The 12,698-nt window shown below is 45.0% G+C and overlaps 1 protein-coding gene across 2 annotated transcripts in view; it reads right to left on the minus strand.

The window, feature by feature from the left end:
- Window positions 1-4,900: 4,900 nt before the first annotated feature.
- Window positions 4,901-12,698, minus strand: part of CASS4 (Cas scaffold protein family member 4) — a 34,308-nt gene continuing 26,510 nt past the window's right edge. For both annotated transcript variants that reach the window (XM_032878926.1, XM_032878925.1), the window contains 4 exons: window positions 11,784-11,864; window positions 9,289-10,599; window positions 7,729-7,806; window positions 4,901-5,886 (listed from right to left, as the gene is read on the minus strand). In XM_032878926.1, coding sequence (XP_032734817.1) covers window positions 5,476-5,886; window positions 7,729-7,806; window positions 9,289-10,599; window positions 11,784-11,864 — 1,881 coding nt within the window. In that variant the 3' untranslated portion in view covers window positions 4,901-5,475. The remainder of the gene's footprint in view (window positions 5,887-7,728; window positions 7,807-9,288; window positions 10,600-11,783; window positions 11,865-12,698) is intronic.

The raw sequence follows: 12,698 nt of genomic DNA on the forward strand, positions 1-12,698 counted from the left end.
CCCTTCACCAAGTTCATTTGGAGAAATTAAAATAAAAATAACCACTCTTTATTAAACCATGACTCCACTGGGGGACTTGGAGGCACTGCTTCCTCTGTCTTTGTAATTTAGGACATAGGGCATATAATGCCTTCCATTTCCCAAATGACAGACCTGAGACTGAGGTGTATAATCTTGGGTCAGGGGCACACAGCAGTTGAGTAAAAGGAGTGCAGGTTGGGAGGCATTCTCAGATGAGGCCCTTGTGACTATGCCATGCTCCTTAGCCTCTCCCCAAAAGCTGTGGCGCCCCGCAGGGCCAGCTGGGTGGATGCTGAAGCTCTGGCAGCTGGATTTTTTTTTTCTCTTCCTCCTTGGTGTCCTCATTTAGAGTATTGGTTTTTAGGCTACTCTGTGCTGCAGACAATACACAGCTTAAGGTTTGTAGAGTTAATATCATCAACAGCAACTAATTTGTGTTGAGAGCTGGCTGAGTGTCAGCTCCGTGACTTGAGCTGTTTTGTTCCAGGCACGGTGACACACTGGTGTCATTAGCTGCTGTTACTTTCCATTGTTTTTGCAGAATGAATTAATGCAGTATATTCCCTTGCAAGGATCTTTGCGATTTGCCCCAGCTGAACTGTGGATTTAAAGGACAGGAGAGGAATAAAACCAGGAAAGAGAAAACCATCATCCTCTGGCAAAACCAGTATTTCTTAACCTCTTTGGTGTCATTGGACCTGATAGAGAATTTGATGAAAACTTTGGACTTACTCTCCAGAAAAATATCCAGTAGTACATAGAAAATTTTGCTACCGTTTACACATCTATGTATTTCATGCTTCCCATGCTGAGGCTCAGGCTAAGAACAAGTACTTTAAGCGCTCCTACTGCCTATTACAATCTTTCCCAAATGTTTCAGCCTCCTGAACCTTGAGGGTTTGATTTCCAGTGAGTGCTGCCCATGTGCTCTCCCATACCTGGAGTTTACAATTCTGTCTGGACAAGGCAGGCAGGCAGAGTGACTCATTTTAAGAGTTAGCATGAAAAAAATGACAAAAGCCTGTGTGTTAGGATTCTTCGAGAGTATCACAACCATCATGTACGGTGACACTTCTGAGGTTGTCCCAAAGAGGGTTAAAGTCAAATAAAGTGGAAAGCTAGAAGTAATTCATCCTGACATAATTCAAGACCAAAAGCAATTACTTTTGATTTTCAGTTTTAGGGGAACATTAAACGTATTTCAGGAATATACAGGCCTTTCATGAACTGGCCTTTGGCTACCTATCCCAGCTGATATCACCCATGTTCCCTTTCCTCTCTTGGTTCCAGCCACATTGGCCCCTTCTCTCCCTTGAGAGCTCCAGGTTCATTTCCACTTCTGGGTACTTGCCTTGCTGTTCCTTCTCCAGGAGCACTCTTTTCCCACTGGTTTCCAGACTGCCTCCCTTAAGTGACTCAGTGTCTGCTCCTGGCAGGAGGGGTGGGTGGTGTCTCCGTAGAGCTTCGTCCCTGACCTCTCCCAGTAAAAGAGCACTCCCACCCCATTCCTCCATCCACTACCACCACCTTGATTGAATTTCGTCATTGCACTTACGCCACTGACCTCATGTTATAAATCTAAATTTTGGTATCTTGTTCAACATGGACTTCTTTGCACTGGTTGTAGCAGCTCTAGTGATCAGTAGAGGCCTGGTGGATAGGAGATGTGCAATAAATAGTTGTTCAAGGAATAAAAGAAAGGAAAAGGGCATTAGCAAACCACCTACACAAATGGGCAACCTTTGTAAATGGACAGATTTGGAGACCTGGGTGGATCCTTGGGGAGAATATAAAATTTTAAAGAGATGTTTTATTAAAAAAAAAAAAAAGAAGGATAGTTGCCCCCAAACCAGAAACATGGCTCCCCGGTGCTTGTCACACGGAAGATCTCTCAACGAGGTCCCTCACCACTTCCATCCTCCTGATGAAATTCAGCTTAATTGAGGTCAAGTTGCTATCACCACCACACCACCCACCATTTCCTCTTCCTACTTTGAGAGGAAGCGGCACAGAATTCTGGGCATAAAAGAAAACTACTTAGCAAAACATTGCTAAAAGTTACAAACTGTGATATTAGTTTTCAGTGTTTTTCAGAAACAATTATCCTATCGAATTAAAGGAAACTCATCTCATAACTGCCCTCCCTCAAAAAAAAAAAAAAAAAAGGGAAGGAAACACATTTAGCTAAGAGCAGCAGCTTTCATTATTTTCAACCCAATTGTTTTGTATTTTATCAACAAAGGCTTGAACTGGTTGGTTTGAACTCGTCTCAAAATATATGCAGAGAACCCCCTCCCAAATGTTACATAGACAGATATGTCTCCATATATATTGATCTGCCTATCTGCGTACATACATCGATGGTATTCTGAAAGCAATGGGGATCTGTTGATTACCTGTTAGAGCCTCTCACGTATGAGGGACCAAAAGAGTTAAAACAGATAAAGCATTAAAACAGGATGTGGAATGTAGTAGTCCCTTAATAAATACATGCTATTGTTATTACTATGGTGCAAAAATCATCTTGCCAGCTGGAATACAAGTACTAGTGCCTCCCTGCACCGTCCCTGACCCTGCATGTCCTTCCAGCACAGGCATTGATGAAATTTTGTTCTGAATTACCCCTTCAAGGTGATTTTCAGCAAACAGCCTTAGAAGACAGAGATTGTGTCTTTCTCCAGAGCACAAAGGCAGGTTTGCTTGCTGTCCAGTATCGTAAAGATCCTGTCTGCCTCTAAGGTAAGTCTTGGTTAGGTTTGCGCAGAGGCTGCTAAGAAAGACTGGGGTTGCCTGTGCTAAGTTCTTTGGCTTTGGCACAAATTCAGTGTGCGTGTGGCATCACCCGTGCCCTCTTTTGCTCTGCCCTGGGACATGGGGTGAGGTGGAAATGATATAAGCATAAGCTGCTTGCAAGGCTATAAGGATAATCCCAGGTCTCTGGGCGGAAGAGTTGACATAGCAAGCCTAAATAATATTCTTAGAAAGGCTGGCTTGCCAGGATGGCCTTTGGTTGTTTGTAAAAACTTGGATTTGGGGAGGGTTCCCACCATCCCTGGAGTTGAGAATGGGTCCACGTGCCAAAACTGTTTGTACACACAATGTGGTTCATACTGGACACCTGCTTGCCTTTGGAGAGTCTGGAATTCGGGAATGTACCATGTAGAGACTGCCGACACGATCAGCCCCATGGAGTCCTGGAGGTGAGGCTCTCGTGACCTTCCCTGGCTGGCAACATCTCACGGATGTTGTCACAATTTGTTGCTGAGTGAATTAAAAGTGACCCTTGTGACTGCAGAGAGAGGACTCTTGGCCACTTCAGCCTGGTTTCCTTTGTACCAAACTCTTTGAGCTTTTCCCTCTGCTTTCTCTTTTCACTATACTAGATCAGAGCCATGAGTAGGAACACAATGCTGAGTCTTGGGATTCCTCCTTGTGAATCACTGGACCAGCCATGGTCTTGGGGACCCCAGACATAGTTGTTGACCCCAGAATCTTATGTCTTCTTGAAACACCCATGAAAGTGGCAGGCTAACTTGTTAATTGAAAGCAGGGGGATCCCAGACATGTCATAGCTCTTGGCAAGGCTATTCTTTCCCTCTCTCAGGACGTGTGTGTGTGTGTGTGTGTGTGTGTGCGTGCGCGCATGCATGTACACATGGGGAGGGGTGAATCCCAAGTCTAGGTCAACCTGAGTACTACATTCTCTCCTTGTCCTGGGGATTTCAGGGGCAGGCACCTGCTCTAAGTTAGGCCAAGTAGAATCAAGCCTCTTTCTTCTCTTCCAGCCACAAACCAAAGACATAACCTGGGGCAGCCACCTTGCAATCATGAGAGTTAACACAGAGAAAGTGGGACTGAAAAACTGGGCAACCCACACCAGCTGTCCTTGAAGCCAGTCTGTCCCTGGGTTATTTTAAGACACTTGAGTCAATAACTTTCCTTTATTGCATAAGAAAAGTTGGATATAGTTTTTGATCACTTGCAATAGGAGTTCTTGCCGATACAGATCACAGCTGTTCAAAGAATGCGGCATCTCTGTTCTAGTGTAGAGAACCCAGCAAGCTTCACAAAGATGTGATCCTTCTTTAGAGACCCTAGGAGCAACTCGGTGAAAACAACCAGCTTTCTAACAATCAACCATTAGAAGTGCCTGCTAAGTGCAGAGTAGCGGGCAGGCTGGTGACATTTCAGATGACTTCCAGCCTGAGGATGCTGGTTCCAGGTTACAAAGGTGTTTAGTGGCTGAGATGTATATAGGAGACATGGACCTTCACTTGAAACAAAGTAGAGATGGTGTCACCATAGCAACATGAGCTGAAGACCCAGCCGCAAGGAGAGGAAGAGCAGGTGGTTTGACTTGAGGTGAGCTCTGCACCGCTTTCAGATCTGTGCCCAGCAATGGGTATCCTGTCCACACCACACCTCCCGTTGCCTCACCACAAGTGATGGCTTTGTTTTTGCCACACTAGCCTTGTGCATGAGCACCTGGCCTCTATGGCATCTCCTTGCACACTTTGGGGAGAAACATTTGAATAAGAAAAGTAAACATGGGTGGCTTCGCTTTGATATCAGAACCTGGGTGACAAGGATCACCAACTTTTCCGAAGAGAGGATTGCTACAGAGAATGCTTCAGTTCATGATTATATTTACATAATATTACAAATGGTCACAGATCGGCGACTGTTGTAATAAAAGCCTTTTCTGAGTAAACATACTGAATTTATCAACATAGACTGTTATATACAAAATAAATTAATAAGGAACCCAACAGAACACGTTATGTTGTAAATATAAGGTGTATCTTTAACTCAGTTAAGGTAAAACAGCATATATATATATATATATATATATATATATATATATATATGTTGTATAAGATGCAGGTACATGATTTGTACCAAATCTTACAGACTTAATTCAATTCAAAATGAAAAACTTATCACATTTGCTAATGGATGCAACAGAAATTCATCATTTGAGAATTAGTCTCTCCTCCTTTACCATCTTGCTAACACCTGACAATTTGTGCATGTAATTCTTTATCATTTATCGTCTATCTCCCCACTAGACTGTAAGCTCCCTGAGGGCAAGGTCTCTGATTCACGGCTATATGCCCAGCACCTACCATTACATAAGTAAATGCCCAATAAATAAGTCCTGAATGAATGATTTTAAGGCAGGCATACATTTGACCAATATAAAATTGGTTTCTACAACATCCCTGCGTACACTGACCCCACAGGCTACACTAAAAACTCCGCAAAGTTCTTTCTTAATACCTGGACTTCTCTGGGCTAAGTCAATGTCCTGGGGTTGTTTAGCCACTCAATAATACCAGCTTGTACTCACTGGTGCGTCCCCAGGTTGGCTTTGCCTGTAAGACAGAGTTGCACATGTCAGGCTGGGAAAGCTGAGGCTAAGAGGTTAAGAAGGAGAAAAAGGGGGAAGGAGGCTCATTCTAACGTCCCTCTGAATTGCCGAGTGTGTTGCTCCAGCTTCTGGGCCTCGGCCTGCAGGTGCCCCAGGGCTGCGGGGCTGGGGTACTTGAGCACGGCGTGCTTGGTGGCCAGTGCGAGGTTCTTGAGCAGGCTGCACAGGTGACTGCTGCCGCAGAGAATCTCGTTGCGCACATCCCTCTCCTGGGTCTCCTTGCACAGCGTGTCCACCAGCTTCTGCCCCACCATGATGACCAGCTTGCTCTGTGTGATGAAGACCTCGGGGGGCTGGCTGTTGCAGAGGCTGTGGTTAAATACGCTGAGGGCTTTGAAGAGCGCCCCAAAATAGAGCCGACAGTGTTCAGAAAGTTGGAATCTCTTCTCAGGATTCTGTTGACTCAAAGGCTGCAGGATGAGGGAGTTAGGATTCTGGAAAAGGGAAGAAAACCATTGGTAAGAGACAGATTTGATCACCAGGCTGTGGTTGTCTCCCATTTCCACATTTGCTCAATTTTCTAGATTTTTTATAAGAAAAAACACAGTTTTGTTTGGGAAGCTCCGCAGTGCACCATGTGCCTAACAAATTAATCTTTTCAAAGCACTGTTAACATATGAATTATAATATTTATATATACAATCTTACATATTGTGTTGTCTATATAATTTCACATATTAAGTATATAAAATCTTATTTAGTACTCCCAACAAACCATTAGCTGCCCATTCCATTAGATAAAACATTAGACAATGTCTAAATCTATAACTTAAAAAAAATAAAAGAAAACTTGATGGTGAGATTTTAAAATTTACTCGAAGAACATATTTTAAAGGATTTAAGAAAAATCTTTAATTCTGTTATCAGCAGTAAACCTGAGTCCCCAAAATTTCTAGAAGAAATCCAAGTATGTTGACCTAGCTCCCTTAATGTTATGATATTTCTCCAAATTTCTAATAAGATTTCATCTAGAATTTTACTTCCATGAGTTGTATTTTCCAAAATGTGGAACCAGTGTCCTCCCAAAGCCTAGGCACTGTTGAAAGGTTCTCAGCATCTAGCTTACAGGCAGCCACTCCAGGTAACCATCCAAAGACCCTTTGTTAGGACAGGTGGGGAGACTGGAGCTCTCTGAAGTGGGGGGCCTGCCCATGGTCATTCATTTAGCAAAATGAAGAGCCAGAGCTCTAAATTGAGCCAGCTAAGTCTTTTTGTTAAACTGCTCTCTCTCAACTACCTTCGATCTCAAAATTCATAGCTTGGAAGCACTGACAGTGTGAGGGTCTGATTTTTTTGTGCCTCCCCCCCTTTGTTGAAACTCTACCCCATAACATGAAGGTAGTAGGATACGAGCCTGTGGAAGGTACCTGGGATTGGATGAGGCCATTTGGGTGGGGCCTCGTGATGGGAATAGTGCCCTTGTCAGAGGTCACTTCCCTTCTCTGCTCTCTGCACGAGAGGACAGGAGAAGACAGAGGAGAGCCCTCCCCAGGATCTGACCATGCTGGCTCCCTGACCTAGGACTTCCTAGGGGTTCTTGTCCCAGTTTGCCCCCAAGAAAATGAACGATCTTGTCCATGTCATGAGACATCATTCCTCCCTCCTCCACCCCCACCCACCCCCAGCCGGGGAGTTGATCTGGTTCAGTGATCCCAGGTTTCAGGTACTCAGACAAATTTCACAAGTGATGCCCTTTTTGTCTCCCTTTTAACCTGACTTGCTTCATCTTTGTCCTTAAAGGAATTCACTGGTTTTACTTATATTTGTTTAACGGAAATGCTTCAAATTGGTAACTGGAAAATCATTGTCATTTGCCACCAGTAGAAGGCAACCAATAAAAATAAGCACAATGATAACATCTTTGACTAAAAAAAAAAAAAAAAAAAGGAAGGAAAAGAAACATCAAGTGTCCAAAAGGTGTTGATGATACACAAGCTCCAAACCAAAATATCTTTTCTACTGTAATCAGAAGCATTAAAAGAGGATGTCAAAGGGAGTGTGAGTCCGAGCTGCCAAAGGTCAGGTCAGTCCCACCTGTGATAAACCTGCAGACAGCCGAGAACTATGTCACAATGGTTCAAGACTCATGCTCCATGTCCTGGGGTTCACTGGACTTGTTCAGGGCTCCTTCTACCTCAAACAGGAAAAACTGTCACAAAAACAGCTACTCCCAAGGGGATAATGACTAGCATGCCAACTTGTTCATAGCAGGAGGTATCTCAAGGGATAAAAAGTGTGTGAGTCAGAAGTCTGGGAGACACAGCGCTATCACTTACCTGTCCTTCCAAGTTTTTGTTTTCATCCAACCTTCCTTCTGAGATGGGTTTTTCTGTCTCTTCTAGGTTAGACAACTTCTGAAAAATGAAATCTCTTCCAATTACCAATGTGAGTGGTTTTTACACTGTACAGAAGTATTTTTTTTTCAAAGATTTTATTTATTTATTTGACAGACAGAGATCACAAGTAGGCAGAGAGGCAGAGAGGGAGAGAGAGAGGAGGAATCAGGCTCTCTGCTGAGCAGAGAGCCCGATGTGGGACTTGATCGCAGGACCCTGGGATCATGACTAGAGCTGAAGGCAGAGGCTTTAACCTACTGAGCCACCCAGGCATCCCTGTACAGAAGTATTTAAGTCCATTTTTAAAAACTTGAACATTTCTCTTTATATTTTTGTCAGTGGTTCTGCCTCCAGATGCCTTTTTTAAATTAAAATCAATTAATTAGCATGTAGTATATTAATATATTAGTTTCAGAGGGCTGATGCCTTTTTTCAACAAAGGAGACTTTGCAAGACCAAGGTCTGAACTTTGCCTACCAACACGGCTTAATACAAGGACATATGAATTTTTAAAAAATTATATATACATTTATATTTGTATTTATACTTATGTATATTATACTGCTTTATATCTATGTCTATATTTTTAAATTAGGGAATGAGAAATACCCAAATTTCTAGCTTCTCTAGAATGTGTGAAAGCTGTAATATTAACCAGCATGCACTTTAACAAAACACTATGCACGACTAGGGCTAAAAGGGCCAAGTCATGTTATCCCCAGGTTACGTGCCATGCCTCTTGGCTCTCGCAATCCTTGAACGAGAGGTTCTCTTTCTACAGAGTCCAAACTCATGCAGCAAAGAATTTCTAACAGTAGCTGCAGTCTGGAGGCTGCTAAGACCATAGGCAGTTGGAAGGGTGTTTACACTTCCTCTTCTGTTTCTAAGAAACACAAAAACAATGACTAAATCAACAGCTTTCAAAAATGCAAGGAAACTGGGTGGTGAGATTTTAAAAAGGGGCTCAAGGAACAGATTTCAAAAGGTTTTCAAAGTCCTTCCTAACTCTAGTATTACCCCATGGGGCTTTCCAGAAGACATCCTACTGCCTTAATATTAAAGTGTTTAATCTTTTTTTTTTTTTTTAAGATTTTATTTATTTATTTGACAGACAGAGATCACAAGCAGGCAGAGAGGCAGGCAGAGAGAGAGGGGTAAGCAGGCTCCCCACTGAGCAGACAGCCCAATGTGGGGCTCAAACCCAGAACCTTGGGATCATGACCTGAGCAGAAGGCCAAGGCTTTAACCCACTGAGCCACTCAGGCCACCCCTTAATCTTACTTCTTAATAAGATTTCATTTAGAACATTACTTTCATGAATTTCATTTAAAAAAAAAATGGAACCAATGTCTCTCAAAAATTATTGAAAGATGAGTATCTTTCAATATCCAATTATTGAACTATCTAACAGTTAGTGAAAGCTTCTTAGCATCTAACTGATGGGCAACCACTCCAGATAAAATTTGAAAGCCTCCTTATATTATACCACCCTGAACTCACCGATTCACACATAATTGTCCCATTTTTCTTTAGTAGCTCAGGGGAGTGTTCATTTTCCTTTCGTTTATTAAAAGGAGTATTTCTTTCATCCCGTTCAATTTCCCTTTGGGGAAGCTGGATGCATTTTGCAAGTTTCAGTTGTCCATTGGGGGTCATTTGCAAGGTGTCTTCCTTTTCACAGTTCTGTTTGAAAAGGAGCCTCCCATTGGCAATGACAATGGAGGCAAACCTCTTGATGTCTTCTGGAACCATCCGTGCCACCATGACAAATCGCTCGAGGTTATCTGGGCTGTTTTGGATTTTGTCCGTCACAAGGACTTCCAAGGACCACTTGCAGCTATCCAGGCTTTCCTTTGTCCCAAGCAGGATCTGGTAGGAGTTGGAGATGGTCTGTAGCTGGTCCCTAATCCTGGCCTGAAGGTTCGTGTCGCTGAGGTTACAGGCGGTCCCACGGACCTCGCGGGCAAAATCCAGAAACGCTCTCAAGGATTCTTCCACGCGGTCGGCGGCGCTGCGGATGGCGCTGAGGTTGGCCTCCAGGTAGTCTCGGAACCTCCACTTCCTGCTGACAAAGAGCATCAGGCTGGCGACAGAGCTGGCCACCTCGTGCTGCAAAGCCGCGACCGTCTCTCTGGCCAAGTCCGGGTCCAAGGAGAGCTCCTTTCCTGACTCCTCCAAGCAGGAACCAGACGAGGAGTCCGTGGACGTGGAGGAACACGAGGAGACCACGCTGGCTCTGCTGTCCGAGCTGGAGACGGAGAGCCGGTCCGGGTCCGGAGACAGCGAGGGGGCCGGGCTGGAGAACCAGGACGAGCTGCGGTCCACGGCGATCTCCGGAGCCCCGCCCGCTCTCCCTGGCTCGTTCCCCGCCTGAGGGTCGCTGGGCGTCGCTTTAGGGATGTCGTAGATGTTCGGCTTGGTGTTCTGCTGCTCCACCCGGGGGATCAGAAAGCTTGAGGGCACCTTGTAGCCGGCACCGTCGTCCAAGGGAAATGTGTCCCTGGGTGCCAGGGCTTTATAGGAAGGAATTTCGGGGAGGCTGAGTTTTTTCTGCATGGGCACGTTTTTATGCAGGTGCGGATAGTGGGACCTTGCTCTGCTGTTTAGAGGATTCTGGAAGCTGGACATGTGCCCCGGGGGACAGAGGGGCTCTGACTCTTCCACAAAGCTGCACAGAGATGCATTTCTGCCGTCAGCTTTTTCTGGAGACACTGGCGAGTCATAAATCCATTCTGATTTCTGGGGGCTGGGTAACGTGTTGTAGCCACCTCGCCTCGTGGCCATCACTGATGTCAGGGGAGCACACTGTCCCTGTGAAGAACCACACAAAAATGCCCAGGTCAGAAGCATAAAAAGAGGATTCGAGCAACCCATGTGACAAATGTACATCACGCTGAGGGCCTACTGAGTGCTGGGTATTGTGCTTCTTAGAAATCTGATTGTCACTCCCCTCCTCAAGCACCTTCAGTGGCTCCCCATTGTCATGATCACTCAAGGCCCTTCATTAACCGGTTGTACCCGCCTTGAAGCCTCCCCACCAGGGCAGGCACCAGCCTCCTTAGGGGTCCAGTCACCCCGGCGGTTCACTTCCCCTGAACCCAGAGGCCCTCTTAGCCCACTATGGTTCATTTTGCTCAAACTAGTCCTTCTGTGCTACGTGGCCGCCTAACGCTTTCCATTCCCTCCAACAACCTCCTCTACGTTCCTCACGATACTGCGGAGATGACTTCTCTTTTGTAAGGCCTCCCCCAGAACACTTGGGAGTAGGTATATGTACTGTAAATGTGTGACAATTCAACGATGAACGTGGATTCCAGATTTTCAAATTAAGGCATGTCCCCTATAAACACATAAAAATCTACCTTAACGCAACATATCTCTGAGATGGGGACCAAGAAGAAAAAGAAGGAGGAGGAGAAGGAGGAGGGGGAAAAGGGGAGAAGGAGGGGCAGAGGAAGGGGGAGGAAGAGGAGGAGGAAGCCTTTGATAGGTTAAGGTATAATTATTTGTCAGGATGAATATACTATTACTAGGACATTTTGGAGCCAGAGCCAAACTTTACAAAAATTCAGCAATAACAACTACATGTGACCCCATACAGAGTTCTGCTCTTTGTCAGCAGGAAGTGGATGTTCAGAGACTAACCAAGTCAAGAGGAGGAGAGGGAGAAGGAGAAGGAGAGGAGGAGGCATTTACCTAAGATCTACTGAGCTTCTGCTCCGTGCAAAGCACTACACCTGTACTGGGTCGTCTGCGGGGATTGTCTCAATGCTCGCAATTAGTCCGTCATGAGAAACTGAGGCACAGAGAAGGTAGAGGACTTGCCCAAACCACATTACTCACCTTGTTCCTGAACACCGCTGCCATCGGGGATTTCAAATGAAATCAGCTCTACTATGAGGAATTTGCCTTCCCAATCTGACCAGGCTAATAAAACATCCCAGAGGATGCTCCCATTTTCCCAGCATCAAATCTCTGTGCCTCGTCATACTCACACTCAGTTGGTTGGCCGAGGGACCCAGTCCTGCCTTCTGGGGGCTGGGGGGTATATCATATAATTGCCTCTTCTCTGGCTCCTGGGGGAAAGACAGAAAAGGATAACTTGGATTTTTCCTTCCTGATGGACTCACATCACAAATTCTGCCCACACCAGCAATTTTTTGGTTTTTGTTTTGTTTTGTTTCCAAATGAAAACAGAAATCACCAAGGAATTTGGGGCTTTTGGTCATGATGTTCGCATGGTGGAAGTTTATGTAATTCTGTTTTCAACAATGTGGACTTTGTGCTTTAAAAAGATGCCTTCTTGGGACGCCTGGGTGACTCTGTCGGTTAAGCGTCTGCCTTCGGCTCAGGTCATGATTTCAGGGTCCTGGGATCAAGTCCCATGTCAGTTTTCTTGCTCAGCGGGGAGCCTGCTTCTCCCTCTGCCTGCTGCTTCCCCTGCTTGTGCTCTTTGTCTCTCTGACAAATAAATAAAATCTTAAAAAAAAAAAAAGAGAGAGAGAGAGAGAAAAAGAAAGAGCTGGACTCTGGATAGGGGTTTTCTTTGGAGAAAGTTGACCTGTGAGTTTCCCACTGATTCCTCCCCACAGGGGAAGGGTGGGATGCATTTCATTCCCTTGAAGCAGAGTGGAAAGGGCACCAACAGGACCTTCATTGATGAATTGTGACACCTGGGTGTGGGGTCGATGTGCACAGGGGCTAACTCCAGCTTGGGCAAAGGTTAGGGTGAGAATCCGGTGGCTGTGCTGGGGATGGCCTGTTCCTGGGCAGGGATCAGGGTGAAGAACATGGCCACAACAGTTGAGGCCCCCCCCGCAAATTCTTGGTCATCAAGATAAATAATAATGGAATGCGACATTAAAAAAAATCACAATGTGAAAAACTCAAGATGAACAAAATGTCACCAT

The sequence above is a fragment of the Lontra canadensis genome, unplaced genomic scaffold, assembly GCF_010015895.1.
Source record: "Lontra canadensis isolate GAN:19392208 unplaced genomic scaffold, GSC_riverotter_1.0 scaffold65, whole genome shotgun sequence".
NCBI lineage: Eukaryota > Metazoa > Chordata > Mammalia > Carnivora > Mustelidae > Lontra > Lontra canadensis.